The 23,407-nt window shown below is 48.8% G+C and overlaps 1 protein-coding gene across 19 annotated transcripts in view; it reads left to right on the forward strand.

The window, feature by feature from the left end:
* PPP1R12B (protein phosphatase 1 regulatory subunit 12B) overlaps positions 1-23,407 on the forward strand; it is a 214,414-nt gene that overhangs the window by 67,283 nt on the left and 123,724 nt on the right. For 15 of the 19 annotated variants that reach the window (XM_032653804.1, XM_032653803.1, XM_032653808.1 and 12 more), the window contains 8 exons: positions 777-851; positions 2,568-2,647; positions 3,307-3,500; positions 8,025-8,137; positions 10,733-10,933; positions 12,789-12,871; positions 13,838-13,963; positions 19,692-19,874. In XM_032653804.1, coding sequence (XP_032509695.1) covers positions 777-851; positions 2,568-2,647; positions 3,307-3,500; positions 8,025-8,137; positions 10,733-10,933; positions 12,789-12,871; positions 13,838-13,963; positions 19,692-19,874 — 1,055 coding nt within the window. Of the gene's footprint in view, positions 1-776; positions 852-2,567; positions 2,648-3,306; positions 3,501-8,024; positions 8,138-10,732; positions 10,934-12,788; positions 12,872-12,895; positions 13,964-14,473; positions 14,515-16,352; positions 16,535-19,691; positions 19,875-23,407 lie in introns of those variants that run through there. The other 4 variants (XM_032653876.1, XM_032653869.1, XM_032653884.1 and 1 more) reach the window with 4 other exon arrangements.

Raw genomic sequence — 23,407 nt, forward strand, 5'->3', positions numbered from 1 at the left:
AGCAGAAATGAGCAGTGGGGAAGCCCAAGGCCACTATCTGTGGTGAACTATGAAATACTTTGGTTTTAATTCAAAGACTTAATAGCTGAGCCCTAGTCACATCCAGTTGTTAAAAAACGTTGTAATGATGAGATCCTGCAGTTTGGCTGAAAGTCGTCTTCAGCCGCGCTTGAAGCGATACAGAAGTCCTGCAACTTATCCCTACATCTGCTGGTTTTCTAGGAATCCAGAGACATGGCGTTTTACTTAGTAGATGTTCTTATCTACCTCCCATCTCTCCTGACCCAGGGTTCATTCCCGCATTACGGGTTAGGGTCCTTACCTGCGCTGTTTCCTAAGAGACAACCCTTCTCTCACTTACAGGGAGATGATTCCTGGGACTTAGTTTTTAGTGCACCCGTGCCCTGGACCTCCTTCTGAGGCTTCTAAGAGCCCTTTGTTGAATTTATCATAGCAATTAAGAGCATTTTAGAATAGGTACAAGTAGAGATTTCAGTTGATCATTTGCCAAGAGGCAATAAACATTAGAAATAATGTGGTGATTTCCTCCATACAGCTTTACAAAACATAGAGCCGTGTGTTTTAGGGTTTGCTGTTTCTTGTTGTGTTTCCTCTGGGATAGATGAAGGTATTACCACGGTGTCGAGTAGACTAGTCAGTGAAACAGCTGTCACTGGAGTCAGAGGCATACAGTGGACATCCACTAGTTCTCTGATAAAGTCCCGTGACCGCTGCGTCTGCTTCCGATTGGTCACGGCGCCCCTTTTCTCTGCCAGGGCCAGACACCGTTTGATGTGGCTGACGAGGGCCTCGTGGAGCACCTGGAGATGCTGCAGAAGAAGCAGAGCGTGGTGAGTCTGGGGGGACAGTCCACGCCACAGGCCACACCAGCTGTAGTTTGTCCGCTGAGAGTGGAGTTGGACGTCCCTGCATTCCAGCAATGGCAGTGGTTCCCTCCAGGAATATCCGCAGAGTCTGTTAGAAGAAAATATCCCAGAAACTGTTGTTGCTAAAGTTCGCTTGTTATCTCCTCATTATCTTAGAGCCTTCAAGCAGCTGAAAGGCAAACATGATGGCGACGACGACTCTAGCTACCCTCGAGCTCTAGAAAATGAGCGTGGTGTGTTCAAGTCAGAAGGTTTTGCAAATAGGGGTAGAGGACATCTCATAACTTTTCCTTATTGACTGAAAGGACGTCTTTGTTGAAAGAAAATTGATTACAGGGAGGGATGTATTTCTTAAAAAGCAAACAAACCCACAAAAACGAAAACATTTGGCATTGGACAGTGCTTGGTCAGTGATTCATATTTATTCTGTTCATCAAATATCCAAAATTCAGTCCTCTTCTCCCTCTTCTTCTAGATCTTTGATGGTTTGGTTGTCTGTGCCCTTCTGCTTCGGGCAGCACAGGAGGACCATGTAAGCATGGTACCCACGTCCAGACTGCAGGGTGGAAAACCCTGCCAGTACTCGAGTGAACAGGGAGTGAGTCACCCTCTACCTGAAAGAGAGAGGAGGAGTTAGGTGAGGAGGATAAAGTCAGTCACATTAGGGGCTTGAGAATCTCCTGTTTAAGCAGAGTAGGGCAGAGAAAAATCGCTAGCTTTCCTTGTGTTTTCCTTTGCGTGGGCTGTGGCTCAGGGCACACGAGCTCGAGTTCAGGAGAATGTGAGAAGCTGAGAGCAGTTCTGAATGAAAGACCCGTGTGGTTCAGTAACGGGACAGATCAGCTGTCCTGCCCTCCCCTGTGCTCAGCACCGTCTGGACTGGGAAGTGGAGACGCTCATCTCTTCAGGGCTGGCTGGGAAAGCTGCAGACCCAGAGCGCAGACGCAGCTTGCGGTTCAGTTGTCCCCTCTGGTGAGCAGCTGGGACCGATTTCTCAGCAGCAGCAGCCTTCCTGATATAAGATGATCATTTGCATGGTTAGGTGTGTGTTGTTCTTTAAATGTTTTATTCTGAAATAATTTTGAAGCTTACAAAGACGTTGTGGAAATAGTAGAGAGTTCTCGTGTATCCTTTACCCAGCATGGTTCGGTCTTTGGACATGACTAATATCCTCACTAAATAACATTTCTGTGCTACTGGGAATGGTGCCTGCCTTTGCCCCCTGCGTAACTTTGGGGTCCAGGGATTTAAGTACGTTTTGTCTAGAGCAAGTACCGGACAGTTTTTTCCAAGGGCTCAGTTCCCATTTGGCACCTGCTTCTTTAGAACCGTTGCCAACGTAATTCAGTATATGGATCATGAAGAGTTCTTTCAGAGGTACTTCTGGCGTTTCATCCTTTACACCTAGGTTTTTTGGGACGATTGGGTTTGGATAGTTGATGGGGCAGTTTTCATTGAAGCTCTGATGCCGTGGATTTCCTCTTATTGAATGAGGATCTTCCTCTGTCATTATCTTCCAAGGAGACGCAGCACACAGCTGATGTGTCTCCCTTCTCCCCAGTCCTCTCCCCCCCTTTGGTGTTGGTCCAGTAACAGGGCCATTTTAGTTTTTCTCGTGGCTGCTGATTTTTTTTACCAATAGTCAACGTCTTCCCTTTTTTCTGTTTTCTCAATTTCCAGCTTCGAAGTGAAAAAGAGACACGGAATAAGCTCATTGAGTCGGATCTGAACAGCAAGTTGCACGGTAGACTCTTTAAGAAGTAAGCTATTTGGGTTTGAGAAATGTGATGAGCCCTGCTGAGTGTGACACGTTTAGCTCGAGAATTTATCCAGTGAAGAGACCCCGTGTTTGTAGCCAAATGATCTTTAAACACGTGGGAATGTTTGAGGGGCAAGGAGGTGAGTGGCGTTGACTTGTGGGGGGGGACACTGAGAGTGGGTGGGCGTGTTTTAAATTTGTGAATTAACGGAGACTGTGTGCATTGCTTTTTTCCCAGCTGAAGGGTTCTTAGTCCCAACTGCTTCCCTACCTAGAAGGTCTGACGTGTCTGTTCTGTTTACACCATACTGTCGCCTGGCATGGTCCTGGCGTGTGAGAAGCACTCAGTAAACATTTTTTAAATGATTTTTAAAAATGTTTACCTGCTCACTCATCATGAAGATGCATAGCCCTCCTGTTCCTGTGTGTTAAACGGGCTGGATTTTCTTCTATCACACTCTCAAATCCAATACCAACCCTTAGTCAGCAGAAAACCCAGGATTCAGAAGAATACGGATGTAAAGGAGGATTTGAATATATCTCTTTTACTGCTTCCACACAGAGCTTCGTAGGCTTGTCCTTCCCATACCGGATCCCCAGTGAGCGTAGGAAATGGTGTGTCCTTTCTGAATTGTGCTCAAATTGTCGTCTTTCATTTAGCAAAGAGAAGTTGCTCTATGAGGAGGAGACACCGAAGCCCCAAGAAATGGAGGATGAAAACAAAGAATCCAGCAGCTCCAGCTCAGACGAGGACGAAGGTGAAGATGAGGCTTCTGAGTCAGAAACCGAGAAGGAGGCGGGTGATGCCGAGACCCTCTGTCTGCAGAGCACGGGGGGCCACTGCTTGTCACAAGGCAGGTGATGCCAGGGCCCTCAGGTGGAACCAATTCCCTAAACAGAACCTCCAGGTCTTTTTCTTTTTCCTTCCCATTATGTGAAGCTCCTTCGATTCCTGATTTGGGGATTGAAGAAGGAACAAAATCATCTTTACCCTTATGACTCTCGTTGATGATATACATCATAGGAGTTCCTTAAGTTTGTTATATGGCGAGACAGGAACCCCAGCGGTGAGAGTTGGGTGCTGGGCGTGGTCAGAGTGCCAACCCATACATTAGCCTGGGGTTTTGATACACAGTAAGGCAAACACTTAGGAAAGAGACACGTGGGGCTTTGCTGAGTAGAGGTTCCCCTGCCGCAGAGGAGTCCTCGTGGGTAACTGGGAGCTCGTGACAAACTCAGATTTCACCTGCCCGTGTCCTGCAGTCACCGGCATGTTATTTCTTCAGACTGGTGTCCACGAGAAGATGCAGTGTCTTCAGTGAGAGGACCAAGTTAGAGGGAAGAGTCCACATTCAGTTTATGTCCATAGTGAAGTCTGTGTTTCCCTCTGACTCTGCCCTCGCCGGCTGCCCATCACGAAGATGCTCAGCTCTTTCGGTTGCTGGGCCCCAGCTCTTGTAGAGTGGGTCTGCCTTCACTGACGTGGTTTCTCTCAGTTGCAGGAGAGCACTGCCTTTGTCCGTGTCTCCGTCTCTCAGAGGAAGTTAGAGACCCTTTGCTTGTGTAGAACAGGACGGTCCCAGCTAGGTCTGTGGAGGAGACGACCTTTGTTCACTGAGTCCTTGAATTGCTGTTCCTAAGCAGGCACAGCTGGCTCTGGAAATGCCAGTGTAGTGTCTGTCACAATCTGTACGTTGTTCATCTTTGTAACATTTGTATTGTGTACTGAGTGCTTACATGTCTTAGGCTTCCAGTATTGTCTGGAGTGAGCATCTAGACTTGTTCTGTGCCGGGTCACTGTGTTAGCTACAAGGTGTTGGCGGAGTGGGAGGGCACTGCCTGGGCTACTGAAATGACCCACGATGTGCCCCCAGGCCTCAGGCCTCTTGTTCCCTGCAGCCCAGCTCCACGTTGCTACTGGGGTGAAACACCCCCACACCCCTTGATGATGCTGCACTCCTGTCCCAGAGACCTTCCATGACCACCTTCCTGACTCTGCCTGCAGAGTAAGTCCCAAGCCCTGTGGCCCGGCCTTCAAGACCTCTCATAGTCTAGCTCCGGCTGACCTTTCCAGTGTTGTCTGTAAGTGCGGATGTGTGCTATCCAAGCTGGATCGCTGGAGTTCCCAGACAAGCCTGAGTGTTCTACCCCTGAACAGTTATTCGTGCTGTAGAACTTGTTCCTGGCCATCAGATGTTTATTGCATGATTTCCGTCAGAAGCTGTAGGGTCTGCCAGATTGAAGAGTCCTTCTCTAGGTTTTTCCTGTGCAAGAACCTGCAGAGGAGGGACCCCTCCCTGTGCTCTCCCCGCCGTGTGGCCCCCAGCACTGCTCATTCCTCTTGGTTGCAGCGCCCTTGGGCTGGGAATTCCAAGCGTGTCACTCCTAGGTCTCAGCACTGCACCTGGCACATGACAGGCAGCCACATCCACTGAACGTTTTGTCGAATGGATCTTGGGGATGTAGGGGGATAGGAAGGCGTGTACATGAATAAAGCCCACGTCACGTGAGAGAGAGAAATGCAGCCAATGGTGTCACTAGTCCAAAACACTGCATTGAATTTGGGGGTTTTATTGTGACATTTTAGGGTGGAGATCAAGGAGGCGGAATAGAAAGACACAGAGCTCACCTCCTCCCACGAATATATCAGAAATACATCTACACATGGGACGCTTCTCACAGAACATAGTAACGCTTCACATTTATGCAGTGCTTATTTATTTATTTGGTTGCGCCATGTCTTGGTTGTGGTGGGCGGGCTCCTTAGTTGCAGCACACGGGCTGTGGTACGTGAAGTCTTAGTTGCAGCATGCAGGATCTAGTTCCCTGACCGGGGATTGAACTTGGACCCCCTGCATTGGGAGTGCAGTCTTATCCACTGTGCCACCAGGGTAGCCTCTATATACAGCTTTTGAATTTGCGACACACTTAACACATTTTTATTTAATCCTTACACCCACACTCTGAGGTGATGTATTATTGCCTCCACTTTTTAGAACGGGAAAGTGACACCGCAGGTGAGGTGACTTGGGGCTCACAGCTGTGGGCGGAGTGCCCGAGCCCCCGACTTTGATCTGGGCTCCTCGGAGTAGCAGGGGCAGAAAGCTCACGCTGGGGGCGAGGGCAAGATCTCCCCAGGGGAGGGGTCGTCAGAAAAGAGCTACATACGGGGTCTGGGAGGTGAGATGGAGTCGGTGGAGTAGGGGTGGCCCCAGAGGATGTGTGTTTCTGCGTCAGGAAGGCCGAGCAGGAGCGAGGAGGAGACCGAGGCTCCAGCGGGTCAGTCTCAGAAGCTGGCGGCGGCCGTGGGCTTCCCTGCGCACTTCTGTCTGTGGACATTTTACTGCTGACTCAGAGCCCGGCTCAAAGCAGCGTCCTTTGTGAAGCCCTGTCGTCACAGCTACAAGGTTTCCTCCCCTCTTCTGACTCCTGTAGCTGTGGTTGGAGCCTTTGTGTTGCTTGGACTACTTAGCATTCGTGTTACCTCGGTTCTCCTCTTCGTCTGCTCTGCTCTCCCCGCCAGCGAGCTGCGGGGGCGCTGGGACACAGCGTGTGTCCTGCTGACCTTCGCGTCCTTCCTGGTGCCCAGCGCCGGGCCTTGTGCAGGGCAGGTGCTCGGCACAGCCTGGCGGGGGCGTGGGGAGCGGGTGGTGCCTGAACCTCCAGGTGCTGCCTGGCGCGCGTGCGCACCCTGAGCAGGCCCTTGTTGAGTGCATGTCTCCTCTTTTTAAACCTCCAGAGGTACAGCCTCATAAACTGACAGTTTCCCTGTGTGTTACATACGAACGTAGTTGTAAGGAATGTTAATTGTATTTTGAGGTAAATGTAAGCAGTTGGACTTGGATTTGTTTTTCCCTTTCTTTTACTTATTTGACGTGTTACTTATCTACTGCCGCATAACAATCCATCCCAAAACCTAGTGGCAGGTAGCACAACTCTTTGTACGCGCCCAGTGTCACAGGTTGGTAGTTTGGGAAGGGCCCTGCCGGGGCGGCTTCTCTGTTGTCCGTGTGGCGGTGCCGGCACACTCACGAGTGTGGCGAGTTGGTGCGTGGCCGAGGGGTGGCCTTCTCCCTTCCCGGTGGCTTGCCGGGACGTCTGGGGCAAGTGGGCCGTGTGTCTCTTGTCATCAGGCAGGCCAGCCTCTGCTTCACACGGCAGCTGAATTCCAGCCATCATCAGAGGGGGCGAGCTCCGCGCACACGCACTCTCCAGGCCTCTACCGTGTCCCCGGGGCCACAGGAAGTCACACGGCCAAGCCCGGAGTCAGTGTGAGGGGTACTGCACAGGGTGTGGACTCAGTGAGGTCCGTCTCCTGGGGGTAGAGACGTTCCGACTGTATTCAAAGACTGCCTTGAGTATTCACGGTAGCCACAAAGACAGTGACGTTAATAATAATAAACTGTCTTCTAGGGACTTAATCTTGAGTTATGCAATTTTAAAACATTTTATCTCTAATCTGTACAGCAACTCACAAGACAAGAATTTGAGTCCCTGATTTATCAGTGAGAAAATAGAAGTTCAAATATGCTAAGTAACTTGCCCAGTGTCCCACATCTAGGATGTGGCTTAAAACTGTCCCGTAGTTCATGAGTGGGTTACCCTGGGGCTGTGTTTCTGGAGTCCAGGGACCAGAGGCCCAGCAGCCGCTGGATGCAGGCAGACGGGACTTCTGTCAGCGCCCCGTGAGGGACCCCTCCCGCTTATGTCACCACAGTGTCCTACACGACCCTCTGGCTTTATTTCCTGTTGTGACCCCAAGAGCCCTTGTCACTTGGTGGCTGCCTCTTTCCTGACCAGCGGACGTGGGTGTTGTGACTTCCCGGCCCTTCTTCTTGCTGCTCTGTGCCCTCCGGCTTCCCCCACGGTGTCTTCCCTACGTTCCCTCTCTCAGACGATCTGCCTCTGCTCTGAACCCCCGGAGAACTTGCTGATTTAAATCAGCCAGTTCAGCACCGGACGTCTTTGGCCTTGTGTTGTTACCATGATTATTTTACATCTTACGGCTCTTCTTTTTGTAACTGCCTAGAAAGCAAGGTCTATCTTATACTTTCTCTGGCTTTTCCTGCCCAACCCTCCAAACAGGGTAGATTCTTACTGTGTACTTACTGATGAATTTTATATGTGACATATAGTGTCATCTATACATGTGGGGATTAGAAGTGGCACCTGTCAAGACAGGAATTCCACTTGAGTCTGTTTTCTTATAAGAGACAGTGGTTGCCAGAGGTTTCATAGTAGTTTGAATCCAAGCATTACATGGCCCCAATGATCTGTTTTGATAATGGGTAAGCCCTTTCTGTTAGCTGAAAAGTACACATACACACAGATAAGGTTTTCATACTTGTACTTGTTGCTTCTCCTGTCTTAAATAACAGATAAAAAGCCGGGAGCCATCGTCGACCGTTGCAACTCTGAAAGCAAGAGTAGTGCCACAGAGCAGACACCAGCACCAGCGCAGATCATCTCCTCCACCTCTTCAGCCAGGAGAGTGAGTAGTTTGGAATTAGTTTGGATATTTCCCACTATTGCAGTAACGTACAGTTGGAAAGGCCCTAAAGGTACATTCATGCTTTTTTTTTTTTTCTTTAAATTGAGTATAGTTGATTTACGATGTTGGGTTAGTTTCAGGTATACAGCAGAGTGATTTGGTTATACATACATATCTTTTTTTTTCCACATTTTTTTTCCTTTATAGGTTATTACAAAGTACTTAGTAGAGTTCCCTATGCTGTACGGTACAGTAGGTCCATGTTGTTTATCTATTTTGTATGTAGTGGTGTGTATCTCTTAATCCCAAACTCCTAATTTCCCCCCCCTCCTTTCCCCTTTGGGAACCATAAGTTTGTTTTCTATGTCTGTGAGTCTGTTTCTGTTTCATAAATAAGCTCATTTGTATCCTTTTTTTTAGATTCCACATATGAGTGATATCGTATGGTATTTGTCTTTCTCTGTCTCACTCACTTCACTTAGTGTGATAATCTCTCTAGGTCCATCCATGTTGCTGCAAATGGCATGATTTCACTCTTTTTTATGGCTGAGTAATACTCTGTTGTATATATGTACCACATCTTTATATTCCTGCCTTAGTCAGCTCAGCTGCCATAACAAAATACCACAAACAGGGTGGCTTTCAATAGAAACTTATGTCTTACGGTCTGGAGGCTGGAACTCCAAGATCAAGGTGCTGGCGGGTTCAGTTCATGGTGAGGGCGCTCTTCCTGGCTCTCAGACAACCACCTGGTCTCCAAGTATAATCACACTGGGGGTTAGGGCTTCAGTACGTGGATTTGGAGGAGTGGACACGATGTTTCTGTCCATGACTTTGCCCACAGTATATTTTAAAAAAGTATAAAGCCATCACCAAACAAATTTGGCTATAGTGTGTTTAGATGACACAGGCCCTAGTAAACCGGGACCAAGGAAGTGTTGTCAGTTGCCTATTTTCTTCGTATCTGAAGTCGAGGTGAGCGTATGTGAAGCTCAGTTGGGCTGGGAAGATAGCCAGCATCCAGCCTCGATTGTTCTGATGACTGCTCTTCTTCTTTTACTTCTCATGTTCCATTTGACTTTTCTGAGTTAAGTCCTTATAGTGGATGATGAGTGGAGAGCAGAGGTTGAAAGCACTTGCTGAAATACGTGAGTGCCTCCGGCAGCCTCCCCAGGCCGCTCAGAAGCCGCCGGCTCCTCGCCGGTGATGCCGCGGCTCCTCAGCGTGTGGGATTGATGTTGAGGAGAGCGGGCCCGAGCTCTTTAGAGTGCAGCTCTTGGACAGCTCTGTACTTCTGCAGATGCTAACTTACTGATCTTCCCAGAGCCTCGTGAATGTGCAGGTGGCATTCTGGTGTCCTTGTGGAGACGAGGCAGCAGAGGCTCAGCTGCATGCTGGCTCCTGGGAGCGTCCAGTGTCTCAGTCCTGCGCACTCCCCCTGCTTTGCGCGTGACTAAATCGCCTGCTTTTTTAAGAGGAAAAGTCCTAAATTAAAAAAGATACAAACGCACACCCATACTTATTCTACTTTGCTAAAAGAATGCTGGGAAAGACATTTCTCCCCTCAGAACCAGGGTGGCTTATAAAGAGCTGACAGGATTGATTCTCTGAAGCTGGAAGGCGTACGTAAATATATCCATTCAGATGATGGGGTAAAAGAGAAAAATCTAAGCATGGTTTTACATTTCTATTGCGTTTTCACTATGCCAGGCGGTAGAGGTGGCCTGGTTCTGGAGAAGGACCGACGCTTCTAGCAGAGCCCCCCACGGCCCAGGAAGAGGCCTACGGCTGATGGTCTGTAGACCAGATGTGCCCCAGCCTGGTCTTCAGGCTGACACTAGTCTGTGATGTTTTCTGTGGTTTATAGCAGGATGAGATGGTTAAGGATAGTGGAAGCTTTCCATGAAGCTTTCTTTTCTAATGTTAAAATTACTTCTCTCTCTCTCTTTTTTTTAATGAAATGATGGTACCGGAAATGGTAATCCATTTCTGAAAGCTGTTCTGGCAAAATTTTAAAACTGGCAACTGTGTGACTTGTACCATTTTTTTTTCTTTTTTAATTTTGCTGCTCGCTGAAATCTGAAATGCTTAGAACTGCTGCCCTTGGTCAAATAAACCATTGTCTTGAAATAAGCAGTTAGAATTTGAGTGGAGTGGCCTTTAGCATCTGTGTGCATGTTACCTTCCATCAGCTTGCCGCAGTCTCATCACAGGACCTTGAAACGTAGCGACACCTTGGCCCGCCCTGTGTTTCCCAGTGTCCACGTGTTATAAGAGGGGTAAGCTCTTTGCCAGGGTTGCAGATGGGCACGTTGAGGCCTGGAGAGGTGAGGTGTCCTGTCCCCAGGCACACAGCGGACAGGAGGGGGCGTGTCATCAGGCCTGGGTCAGCACTCAGCCTGCTGTCGTACTCCTCCAGCAGCTCTGCCAGGTGGGAGCCTCTTAGGCTGTCTCTGGCCCAAGAGAAAGGGAGCCCTGCGCGTGCCTGGCCTGCCGCGTGCTTCTCCCTGCTCCGCCCCACATCGCCCCACGGAGCTCAGCTGGGGACGGAAAGACCCAACAGGACCTTCCTTTCCTTTGCTTCGTCCCTCGTAGTTCTCCGGCCTTTTCAACAAGCCGGAAGAGCCCAGAGATGAGTCTCCGTCTTCGTGGAGGCTGGGCCTCAGGAAGACCGGCAGCCAGAACGTGCTGGGCGAGGCGGCCAGGTCCAGGGAGGCCCTGCGGGACCGGGGCGCGTCCATCCACCGCTCGGCCTCCAGCCCCCGCATCTCCACTGTGCTGGACACCAGAGAAAAGGTGCAGTTTCCCTCTGTGACAGTGCAACCTCGGGAACAAAGGAAAACATTTTCTAGTCCCTAATTTGATTCTGGAAGTACAGAGTCTTTAAAAGGAGACAGGCACGTTGATTAATCATGTAGCTCTTTGCTTGCTATTACTTGCTTGGCCAAGAAAGAAAGAGACCCCTTTTCCTTTTGGCATATACCTTCTGCTCATTCTTCCTTACCCTCCTTACCTGGGGCAAAAAAGTGGGTCAGAAGCATGAAGATTTGGATACGGCCTAAAAGGTCCCTCTGAACCGGTAACAGTATTTATTCCTTTTACGTTTAGAAGCAGAGCTCCTCGCTTGGGCTCTCAGTCCTGATAGGTCCCTCTGAACCGGTAACAGTATTTATTCCTTTTACGTTTAGAAGCAGAGTCCCTCGCTTGGGCTCTCAGTCCTGATAGGTCCCTCTGAACCGGTAACAGTATTTATTCCTTTTACGTTTAGAAGCAGAGCTCCTCGCTTGGGCTCTCAGTCCTGATAGGTCCCTCTGAACCGGTAACAGTATTTATTCCTTTTACGTTTAGAAGCAGAGCTCCTCGCTTGGGCTCTCAGTCCTGATAGGTCCCTCTGAACCGGTAACAGTATTTATTCCTTTTACGTTTAGAAGCAGAGCTCCTCGCTTGGGCTCTCAGTCCTGATACGTCCCTCTGAACCGGTAACAGTATTTATTCCTTTTACGTTTAGAAGCAGAGCTCCTCGCTTGGGCTCTCAGTCCTGATAGGTCCCTCTGAACCGGTAACAGTATTTATTCCTTTTACGTTTAGAAGCAGAGCTCCTCGCTTGGGCTCTCAGTCCTGATAGGTCCCTCTGAACCGGTAACAGTATTTATTCCTTTTACGTTTAGAAGCAGAGCTCCTCGCTTGGGCTCTCAGTCCTGATACGTCCCTCTGAACCGGTAACAGTATTTATTCCTTTTACGTTTAGAAGCAGAGCTCCTCGCTTGGGCTCTCAGTCCTGATAGGTCCCTCTGAACCGGTAACAGTATTTATTCCTTTTACGTTTAGAAGCAGAGCTCCTCGCTTGGGCTCTCAGTCCTGATAGGTCCCTCTGAACCGGTAACAGTATTTATTCCTTTTACGTTTAGAAGCAGAGCTCCTCGCTTGGGCTCTCAGTCCTGATAGGTCCCTCTGAACCGGTAACAGTATTTATTCTTTTTACGTTTAGAAGCAGAGTCCCTCGCTCGGGCTCTCAGTCCTGATGAGGCCCAGGCAGAGTAGCACTTAGAAAAACAAATTTTAGCGTCTCATTGTTTCATTAATTGATGTATGATCCGGCTGCCTTCTCATCTACTGTTCATCCAGAAGGAGCACGTTTCTGTGTCTTCACTCTGGGTTCCAGAGTTCACGGGGCTCGCTTGGTGCACCTCTCTGGGGCTGGGTCTCCTTTAACCACAGACCCCTCACTCGGTCCTGGGTTTCCGGAGACACTCGGGCCCGAGGTGTGTGGGCTGGATTAGCTCTGGGGCCCATTTGTACCTGAGGCTGCATTTCGAGGAAAAGAACTTGAGAGCGCAGTTGCTGTCTGTGGCCTTTCAGAAGCTCCCTGTCTCTGCAGGGCTGCTGCTTGGTGTGACTGGTGCTGCTCTTTCCTATTCGATGGCCCTGACTTTTCCATGAGAACTATTTCCCTACATGTTGGTTTTTAATGGAGGAGAGTTGGGAATGAGCCTTTGAATGCTAACCTTTTTAATACCACTCAAACTGGAATTGGTATTGAATCTGGAAGTAAGATTATATAGGTATATTAAGTTCTGCTTTTTTACCCAAAATGTTTTACACTGTGTCAGAACTCTGCCTTCCCTGTGCGTTCCTTGTTTTGATTTTACAGGAGCGAGAAAGCAGAAGCTCTTTCAGCGCACTGGGGCCGCGGAGGCTGAGCGCCGCCAGCGACCTGGAGGAGAAGGAGAACAGGTACTCCGCACCGGGGCCCCACGGCCGCCCTCCCACCCCGGAGCCCTAGCCCTCCGCCCGCGCCTTGCCGGTGCTGGGCCGTCAGCTCGACTCTCCCGTGTGGGTTCGCTTTAGTCCACAGCTGGCTCTGTGCACATGGGGTCTGTGTCCACCGGAGGCTCAGGCGCTCCTCGTGCCAGGACAGGGCCTGTCCCCTGGGGAACACTAAAAATGTGGTTATTTAATTGAACTGATCAACTTCTAATTTGTAAGTAAAGTCTTCCTCATCAGTTAAAATGAATATGGGAATGTTGAGGTATCGCTGCATCTCAGAGCAGAGCCTGGGCTAGAGCCCTGCTTCTCAAGGTGTGGTCCTCCAGCCAGCAGCACCGGGGCCACTGGAAGCCCGTTAGCAATGCAGAGTCTCAGTCCCGCCCAGACCTGCTGAAGTAGATGGGCGCTTGCACAAAGTCCCCTCGGTGGTTGAAAGGCGCGTTAAAGCTTCGGAAGGACTGCCCTGGGGGACCTCCCCGGGTTACCAGCTGTGGTTAGGAAGAGGTGCCAGGGCCGCTCCTGGCCGTCGCCCGTGTAGGAAGCTGAGGAGGCTCCTTCACTTGCACGCACGTCCTCTCTGCCTCCCCCGTCCTGCCTCTGCTTACTTTGAGCAGCCCTGCCAGGCTTTCTAACTGAGGAACGAAGTGACCCCTCCTTATGAAAGGGCTCCAGATCCGCACCACAAGCAGTTGGTACCTACTGAGATGGGTTGGCTTTGAAGTTGCTAAAAGGAGGCAGACACGAAGCCTTAACCAGTCCCCCGTCTGTGCGGGGAGACAGGTGTATGAACACCTATCTCTTGAAAAGGGCCCTGTTGCTGTCTCTGCAGCCACATGCGCTCCGCCTGCCCGGCCCCCCACCTCCCAGTTTATGCCGTGCCCTGGACAGAGGGCGGGGCCAGTGTTTTGTTTTGTGTCCGTCCTGCATCCACAGAGAGTCGGCTGCTCACCTGGTGCGGAGTGGCCCCCCCGCCCGCCAGCTGCGGAGGGACGGAGCGGAGGGGAGCGAATCTCTGCAGATGGCCGCCCCTTCCACCTACGTGACAACCTACCTGAAAAGGTACCAGGCTCCAAGGCTGGGAGGTGGTTTCCTTCACTCTGGCCGTGGGCAGATGGGCAGTAAATTGCATGCCTTTTTATACCCAGTTAGCACGACAGAAACGAATCAAGAACTGAATTGCTTTTAGATTTTTTGGGAGTGACATCTTAAGTAATTTTAAATCAAAGTTAATTTCTTTCCCTAACTGAATCAGAGTAAGCTAATTCCAAGTTCTCCCCACAGACAGATCTGAATATATACTCCATCCTTTCAGTCCTGTAAAATCTTCAGCCAGATATGACTTTGGGTAGACTCTGAGCAGGACTGAATTTAAGTCGCCCTTGCCCGGTAGCCAGCTCTCCTTCCTCAGCTCAAGTCACGCTTTGGGGGGAGGGAGGGAGGGGCCTGTAGGGTGTAGCGGGGGCAGGATGGGGACAGATGTTAATTGCATTAAAAAAAATTTCATATTGAAGCCTGTTAATTTAGGGACTTGAGTTGTTTTTTTTTTTTTATGACTTTAATGGCCCTCAGATCCATCAAGATATGAAACTCGCAAGTCTGGTGCAGAGAAGGTACCTGGGTTTCCTTCCCCTTTTCTCACCTGTATACCCCTTTCTGCAGTTATCTTCTTTGCCATGTACCAGCCAGCAAGCAAGGCACCTTTGCCAGAGCCATTAAGCTATAAGACACACTCAATTAATATTTCCATTTGAACTTCGCTGCTGATGTGGAGGAATCTGATTCTCATTGCTTCCTCTGAATTCTTTCTTCACTTGTACTCTCTCAACCAAACCCCTCCAACTGCCTCATCACGCCACAGCTTTCATCAGTAGGTTTTTAGGTGATTCTTGGCTACCCTAGGCACAGGCTTTGGCCACAGACTGTGTGTTTGGGATCAAAACCTGTTTTCACTTGATAGGAATAATCTCGTCAACCAGTTAATGTTGGAATGTGGGGACTGTGCCATAAATCAAACAGCCACTGTCACCTTTTAACGCCCTTCAGTTCTGCAGATACGTCCTGTAAGAGAGGGCTCAACTTTGAAAGGGAGCAAGTACAATTCATTGATGCCACTGAAGCTTCGTCCTACAGCCTCAGTGTTTTTGGCTTTAATGAGGCTGTTGCCTGTTTGTCTTTGAGGGTGAGGCCTTAGTCTGAATAGATAACTTATTACTCCTTATAGCTGGATCCAAGCTGAAACCAGGACCAAGAAAACTTCTCTAAGAAAAGAATGTTCTAGAACTTAGGAACCATGAAGGTGGCATCTTCATCTTCATCTTTAATGTTCAGGCCTGGTGTTATTTTGTGGTAGGGTTGGTGGCTTTCTGGATCCAAGTCATCAGCAGATGGATGGAGTGAGTAGTGTTTGGTTTCATAGATGTCGTTTGGCATAATCATGGTGAACAGAGGAGAGGGGACACTCCTCTTTAGGGTGGGAAGCGTGCTTAATTATGTGAGCATGTTTGAGAAAATTTCTACAGCTTGCTCTATACCTTGGACTTCCAAAGCTTTTCTTCTGTAACCCTAAAGCACTTTTTTATTTTACAAATCTTATTTTATGATCTTTCACAAGGAAAGAATCATATACAATCACTGTTTCAGACAGAAAGTGTGGATAGACATTTGTCATTCTTGGACTATGCCAGACCTCAGAAACTTTCCATTTTCAGTCTCCTTATTTTTTAGGCAGAAATTCCTTTTATAACAGCCCAGTAAAATGCATCTTTTGTCGAAGAAGTCTTCCTGGCTTTTTTGGGTCACCCCCGCCTCAAGTGTTTCATTACTATTATAGTCAAGAAGTTTTTTTAAAAAATTCTAATCCAAATAATTTTTTGCCGCAGTTGAGATGGTTCCTACCTGTCTTCAGCTGAGACAGGGGAAAGCTGTCCTCTGTTGCCTGTACAGTATTACTTGCTAGACCTAGCCTTGAAATCCTCCCAAGGCGTTTTGGCCTCTGTCCTCTTCTCTGCTCTTTAATCCTGAGTCCCTGCTCCAAACCCTCTGCAGATTCTCAGGCTCACTTTAGCTTTCGCAGTGTTGCTTCTGTCTCTGGGAAGCAGCTGGGGTTGCGTGACTTTGTCGGGGGTGTTGGAGTTCTTCTTTCCAGCGCGCTGCCTCTGCCGCCCGTCTTCCCCTCCCCCAGCCCCACTCCACCCGTGCGCTCCGCTCCCTCCTTCCTGTTGCTCTTCATCTCTCCTCCTCCCCGCGCCTTCCCTCTGTGGGGTGATGGTCAGAGGCCTGCGTGCTGCCTGGGGCCCCGCTCGAGCTGGGCTGGGCCCCTCCGCTTCCCAGCTGTCGTGCCCTCTCTCCATCCACCTCCTTTAAGCGCGTAGTCTGGGTGGGGAGGTGGTGCTGGGCGGGGGGGGCGAGCAGCGTGTCCTGAAGGAAGTGACCGTGTGCTGTTTTGCAGTGCGTCCTGTGGTGGACGTAGTGGCCCCTCAAGCCCCTACCTCTCAGCCAATCACAACCCACCTCCGGCTGCCTCACTCATTACCATTGGTTCCTCCAGCTCTGGGGGCGGCAGGTGGCAGCCCGCCGCCTGCTCCCCCGCTCCACTCAGTGCAGACACTGCTGCATCTGTGCACCACGCAGGTAAGGCTGCTGGGGGCCGCTGGAGTCACATCTGGAGGCTCCAGCCAGGAGACTCCGGACTCCTGGAGAGTGTCCCTGCGTCAGTGAGGACGCTTTTGCTCTGACCTGTGTCGGCCAGGCAGCAGCTGCTCGTCAGGTAACCGTAGGGCAGGCTTAGGCCTTGCCTCCTGGTAGCTCTCCCAGCTGGGTTACAACGTAAGGGCCTGGCTATTGTGCTAAATCGCGTGTTACAAACAGCCCACATGTCATTTATGCTAATTTCCCAGGAAGTATCAGGAGGGATCTCTTCTGTTTACTCTTTTTGGAAGATGGCATTCAACCCAAATCGAAAGGGACGCTAATTCTTGTCCCGGAAGCCTCCTACAGCCCCCTTCTGAGAATTTCCAGCAGTGAGTGTTTTTGCGGCACCCGCTGCGGGAAGGAGGAGATGTGTGTTTGTCTCCACTCTGTTGCCGGCTGACACCTTCTTGGTTTCTAGCTCATCCGAGGGGTGGCACGGGCAGAGTGTCATGTGAACCTGGGGCAGAACTTCAGCTGTGGTTGTGAATGTGGTCAGAGATATTTTCCTTTGGGTGCAGCACAGGGGCTCCTCCACTGGGTCTTGTTTCTACAGCTGACACAAAGAAAATGAAAAATGTCGTCGAGGCCAGTGTAGCAGCAAGGACACGGCTGGTGGTGGTACCCGACTGGTGCCTGACTGGTCGCTGGGTTTCTTTTCCTGACAAAAGTGGGGCTCATTTGTTTGGCCAGGTGGGGTGGCTTATGATGGACTGCTTCTAACAGTGCTGTATGATTATTTATACATTTACTAGGCCCCATAACAATCCATTTTGCACAGGCATGGTTAACGTTAGCCCCACAGATGGAGACACTGAAGCACAGAGAGGCTACTGATTAATTCAGAACGAGGCCTGGGAAAGAATGGTAATGGCCACCCTTTGTTGAACCCCAGCGTGTGCCAGGCATGGGGCTCGTACGTACAGTATTACATCAGGACTTGCTTTACTCACACATAACAGTGTATCCAAATATACTGACTAGGTTTATTTTAAAGGTTTATTTTTTTCTCTCAGTTAAGACAGTCCAGAAATAGGCAGTGCTGGCACATAGCTCCAGAGCCACCAAAGGGTCTGTGTTCCTTCTGTCTTTCCGCTTCACAATGTTTAGATCGTGGCTTCCATTTCCATGGGTTGCCTAATGGTCCAAAATAGCTGCCAGCGTTCTAGCCATCATGGCTGTATTCTAGGCAGGGAGGAGGAGGAAAGGGGGAAGTATGCGAAGAGGGAATGCCTCTGAACTGAGAATTTCCCCGGACGCACTGATCTTCTGCTCGTGTCTCCCTGGCCACCTCTAGCGACCCGGGAGACTTTGAAAAGTGTGGATTTTTAGCTAGGCGCATTGATGCCTTGAATGATAGGGTCCTGTTAGTAAGGAGGGAAAGGAACGTGAACATGGGTGAGGCAGCTGGCTGTGTTACATATGGTCCTAAAGAGCCCTCCGGTGTATGGAACATTATCCTCATTTTATGGATGAGGAAGCTGAGACCAAAAATGTAATGATCTGCCCGAGGTCGCTCGGCCAGGAGGGAACAACCACGGCAGGATTGGAGCCTAGATTTGTGCGTTTGGGGGCTCTTTTCTTTTTCACTATTTTCTTTCCACTGAGTTTATCTTTTATTGTGGGTACTATACTGAGTGTTCCACAGACATTTGATTTAATCATCACAAGATCCCTGCACTTCAAGGCAGCATTATCCCCATTTTACAGGGAGAGATCGGAGAGGTTACACTCAGCCCCAGGTGGTTCCAGAGCCTCCGATCCCTGCTCTGGAGCTTCCTCTGTTCGGATCCTAACAACCTCCTTGTAAAATTATATATTTCACGATAATAGTAAGAATCCTGCTCTGTAATTTGACACATAAAATCCTTGGCATTTCTCCAGCGCAAGAAAATTGCAGAGACCCAAGCGTGTTATTAAGCTAAAAGGAATTCCATGTAAGGTTTCGATAAGTGTAACGAGTTTATAGCTTTGTTCCTGGCTGATTTTATTAGTGCTTCCTATAGGCTCATACATCTTGTAAGTCTGAGGAATTATTTGCCTTCATTTTTTGAATTAAAAAACGAATGTGAAATTTCACCTTTTTTCTGAGCTATTAATTGCTTCTGGAGAAGTGGCTTGTATTTTTAGATACACTTCAAAACTGTTCTCATTTTATACTGGCATCTAGGTACCATACATATTTAGGTTTTATGATCTGATTAATTCTTTCAAGCTTATTATGATAATGTGATTATTTGAAAATGAGCTTATAGCTACTTAGAAGCATTCTGGTATTCTAAGTAGGTGCAAAAACCAGATTTCTAGCATTCATTATTTTCATTTCTTTCTCCATCTTTGTGAGTATCAATTTTGGATCTCTGTTACCCCAGCAACAAGCTGTGACATCACAAATGATAGCTTTTGGGTGGAAAGCCAATGGTTGATCTCAACTCTTTGTTAAGAAACAAAGGTCTTGTTTTCATGTAATGAATGTAATTGTACAGCTTGCTGTTGGAAAGTCTGTAGTTAAGGTTGCGTGTAGAATCCTGTTAGTTTTGGTTTCAGTCTCTCCTGTCTGCAGTTACGAATACGGACAATCAGGCGTTTGGTTCCGTGGAAAGAGAGCAGTTGCTAAGCTAGGTGAGGTTGCGGAGTGTCTGTCGAGTGTGTCTGGGTGATCCAGGAGGACGGCCGTCCGCTGTGAGGCCACCGCAGGCACTCACTGCCCGGGACTGAAGGGCAGTGACGTGATCGTAAGTGACTTCAGTGTCTGTTGTGTGTGTGTGGAGACCAGATGGTGCTCAGGACTCATTCAGAGCTCTCTCGCATGTGTCACTATCTTGCCTTGTGCCATAGCTAATCAAAACCAATTTTTTTCTAATCTCAAGTAAAAAATATTTTCCGTAAAACATAACTGCTTGGGCAGAAGATATCAGACGGAAAGCGTAATCACTGTTCTAAGATTTAAGAGCTCAGAATGAAGAAAGCAGACCAACCCCAGACAAATGCTGAGCGAGCAGATGCTCTGGGTAAACCCACCTCGAAGCTCTGCTCTGCCACTGCGTTGTCGTGTGCGTGCCTGACCGTGCTCTTTCTGCTTGTGTCCTTTTGATTTCAGGCCTCCTTACAAATCCCAGGCTGACTCCGCAGCGGAGAGAACAGTAGACGGTGTCTCTTGCGGCACCCCGCTCTGTGTGATCACGAATCGCCCCCCACCTAGCACTGCCAATGGGGTTGCAGCTGCCGCTCTGCTCTCCACTCCTGGAACGGACTCCTCTGTGGAAGCCAGGGAGAGGAGGAGGTGTGTTACGACTGATGTCACTTGTGGGGTTCTGCCTTGAGGTAGTAGGTAGCGGGGTGGGCGTGAAGTGTTTTCCCCAGCCGCACGTGCTTCTGTGAAAACGAGTCTTCATGTTACAGCTTGGGTTTTCTCTTTTGCCTCTGGGAGATTTTTGGTGGCGATCTTAATTCTTTCTGATTATTTAACGTAGGTACTTCTTCTGTTATGGATCTGTGGGCATTTCTTCTTTCTGTTTGTCTTACGAGAGAGATGGCTGTCAGGCACTGTTTCCCCCTTTTGTGACGGAGCAGCCGGGCAGAGAGAAGCGTCTTTGGTTTGGCTCTGGTGGCCCACGACGACTGCTGGCAGCAGAGAAGAGCAGTGGTATGATAAAAGGCTCAGAGAAACGGAGCTAGGATGTGCAGTTTTGATGAATTGGAAGTGGACGGTACATGGTGATACTGTAGAGGGACGGTGGCCAGCTGTTCTGCAGGCTCCTCGGAGGGGTGGTGGGAGCAGCCGCGAGCGGACCTCAGAGAGACCTAAGGCAGCAGCTAAGAGAACCTTCTGAGCGTGACCATGGAAGGTGTGACCAAGGAGAGCAGGCCATTTTCTTCCACTAGAAGGAGTGGTAAAAATAGAATGCATTCCATTTGGGAGTTTCAGATCGACAAAAAGACTGAAGCCATAATTATCCCTTTTTTGAGACTAGAAAAAGAGGTCAAATCTTACCAAAATTTAGATTTCACTTTGACTTCATTTTATTTTGAATATCCAAAGGAAGGAGGTGTATATTTCCGAGTGTCTATGTGTGCAACAAGGCAGCGTGTCGTTTCAGCTACAAGGTACAATGAGTTAAACTTTTTAGACGTTCGTTTATTATAAAGATAGCTCTAAGACATGCATCTTGAGAAGAAACAGAAGGAAGATATTAAGTTGAAAAAGAGTGTTTTTCTTCCTTTCCTCCCTTTCTTTTTTCATTTCCTTACGTAAAACTTGAAGAAATTCCATTTTCTGGGCTAAGAGATTGCAGAGCTAACAGTTGTCATCTTTTAATAGGCTTACAGCCAGGAAAGTTTTAATAAATCAATCTTCAGTATTTAATGTCTATGTATTTCATAGCTCAGACGTTACTTAGATACTGTTAGTTTCATCTAGAAACTAAATGCGAAAGCAATCTTTCATTAGCTGGGGAAAAAAACTCCCTTTAAAAACTCCTCCTGAGCTGAGACAAGTGAAATGAGTCAAGTTCATCATCAAGATCATGGTCCCGGGAAGGATGCGTAAACCAGGTTCTTTATCAAACTGCATTATTAAATACTTAGTTGCATGAACCATTATTTAGAGAAATCTAGAGAAACGATTACTGTCTTCTGGGAATTTTATAACCTGTGATCGATAACCTGTTACAGATTGTGATTTTTGTTTTAGAAGTTTTATTCAAGCCACAGATATTTATTGAGTACCAGCCGTGTGCCACATGTTTTATAGAACTAGGATGTATTTCCTCAAGGAGCAGCAAATGTAAGAATAAAAGAATTAGGTCAGAGATATTAATGAATTGTAATATGAATGTGGTATATCAAGATGAGTGCACTTTAGGGATGGCACAAAATAGGTATAGATATTCGTTAGATATAAATAATAATTATTATGATAATAAAAATAAATAGCTGGCACAAGATAATAGCTGGGAGGGTATTAGATAAGAGCTGTTGGACTCAGTCACTTGATCTGTAGCAGCGTTTATTCCTTCCAGAATTTGCTGAGCACCTGCTGTTGCCAAGTACTGTGACCAGACCCAAAGGACCGCACAGCCATGAGCTGATGAGTGTGGTCTGAGCCGCTGCGAAGTGTATACGCTAGTGAAGAGGAATGAGGGTAATTGCACTTGTGATAGATGCTGTGCGTGGTGCTTTACAGAAGGTCCGCCTACTGTAGATTCGCCTTCTCGGGTGGGGGGGTGGGGTCAGAGAAAGTCACCCTCGGGGTGTGATGCCCGAGTGAGAACTGCAGGGCAAATCACAGCCAGGTGAGGGGGAGGGGCGGGCGTTCCAGGCAGAGCAGACAGCCACCGCAGAGACACCAAGGAGGGGGACGGTGCTCGATCCTTCGGAGAAGCTGGAAGGAGACATGGTGGCTGGAGTGTAGAGAGTGAGGGACAGAGCCGTCTGCGGTGAGGCCCGCGGCGCAGGCAGGGCTCCGTGATGCAGTCTCACCCCCAGCAAGGAGGTTTGTGGGTTTATGTGCCGAGAACCATGGTGAGAGTTTTTTGAACCGCTTTGCAGAGATGTGCTTCACACAGCATGTAATTCACCAGTTCAACGCAGCCATCCCCACAGTCAATTTTTAGAGCATTTTCATCACCTTAAAAAGAAACCCCGTAGCCTTTAGCTGTCGCCCACCCCGTCTCCCCTGCCCCCGAGGCCTAAGCAACCACTCATCTACTTTTGTTTCTGTCAAGTTGCGTGCTTCTGGAGATTTCATCCAAATGGACTCAGTAGGTGTCTTCTGTGACTGGCTCCTTTTCCCTCAGCGGCGTGTTTCAAGATTCATCTGTGTTGTGGCGTGCGTCAGTACTTTATTCTTTTCGTGGCCGGATACTGTTTCGTTACGTGGATATACTGCATTCTGTGTGCCATTCATAGGGTGGGGGACATTTGAGTTGTCTCCACCTTTCAGCTATTTGAAGAATGTTATTATAAACATTCATGTACAAGTTTTTGTGTGAACATATGTTTTCATTTCTCTTGGTGTGTACCTAGGAGTAGAATTCTCGGTCATCTGTCAGTAGAAGATTTGAGACAAAAAAAAAAGTTGACGTGACTTACATTTTTAAAAATTCTGCCTTTAAACTCTGGTTGCAGTATTACATACGAAGTGGACAGGGGAAGAATGGACAGGAATGGATGTGAGGTGACCAGTTAGGAGACCCCTGCAGAGGAGCGAGCGTGAAGAAGACCAGTAGCTGGCACTGAGGTAGTCGTTGGAGGAGACGGAAAAGAGTGAATGTGCTCAACGTTTGTTTAGGAGGCGGTTCCAGCAGCACGGCAGACAGGCCCACAGGGCCCTGTTCCTATGATAAACAGACGAAAGAGTGGCTCAGTTCAGAAGAATGAAAGAGAACTCCCAGCTGACAAAAATGAAGAGACCCCAGAAGCCAGAATGGTCTGAGCGGCCCAGGGTGGAATGAGACCTGGAGTCTGGAGGCTCTGGTTTAGTGCCGTGTGTGGATGTAGGACGCGTGGCTGTGGACCTGACTAGGCTTGGATCCACCACCAAGAACCTGAGTAGAGCTGGAATTCTCAAAGGGCTGCCCAGTTCTTTGCCCACGGTCCAAAGATGTGTCAAGAGTCCAGGCAGGTTTTTTTCTTAAGAATATATATAGGGACTTCCCTGGTGGCACGGTGGTTAAGAACCCGCCTGCCAATGCAGGGGACACGGGTTTGAGCCCTGGTCCAGGAAGATCCCACATGGCACGGAGCAGCTGAGCCCGTGCGCCACAACGACTGAGCCTGCGCTCTAGAGCCCGTGAGCCACAGCTACTGAGCCTG

Source organism: Phocoena sinus, chromosome 1, assembly GCF_008692025.1.
Source record: "Phocoena sinus isolate mPhoSin1 chromosome 1, mPhoSin1.pri, whole genome shotgun sequence".
NCBI classification, from domain to species: domain Eukaryota; kingdom Metazoa; phylum Chordata; class Mammalia; order Artiodactyla; family Phocoenidae; genus Phocoena; species Phocoena sinus.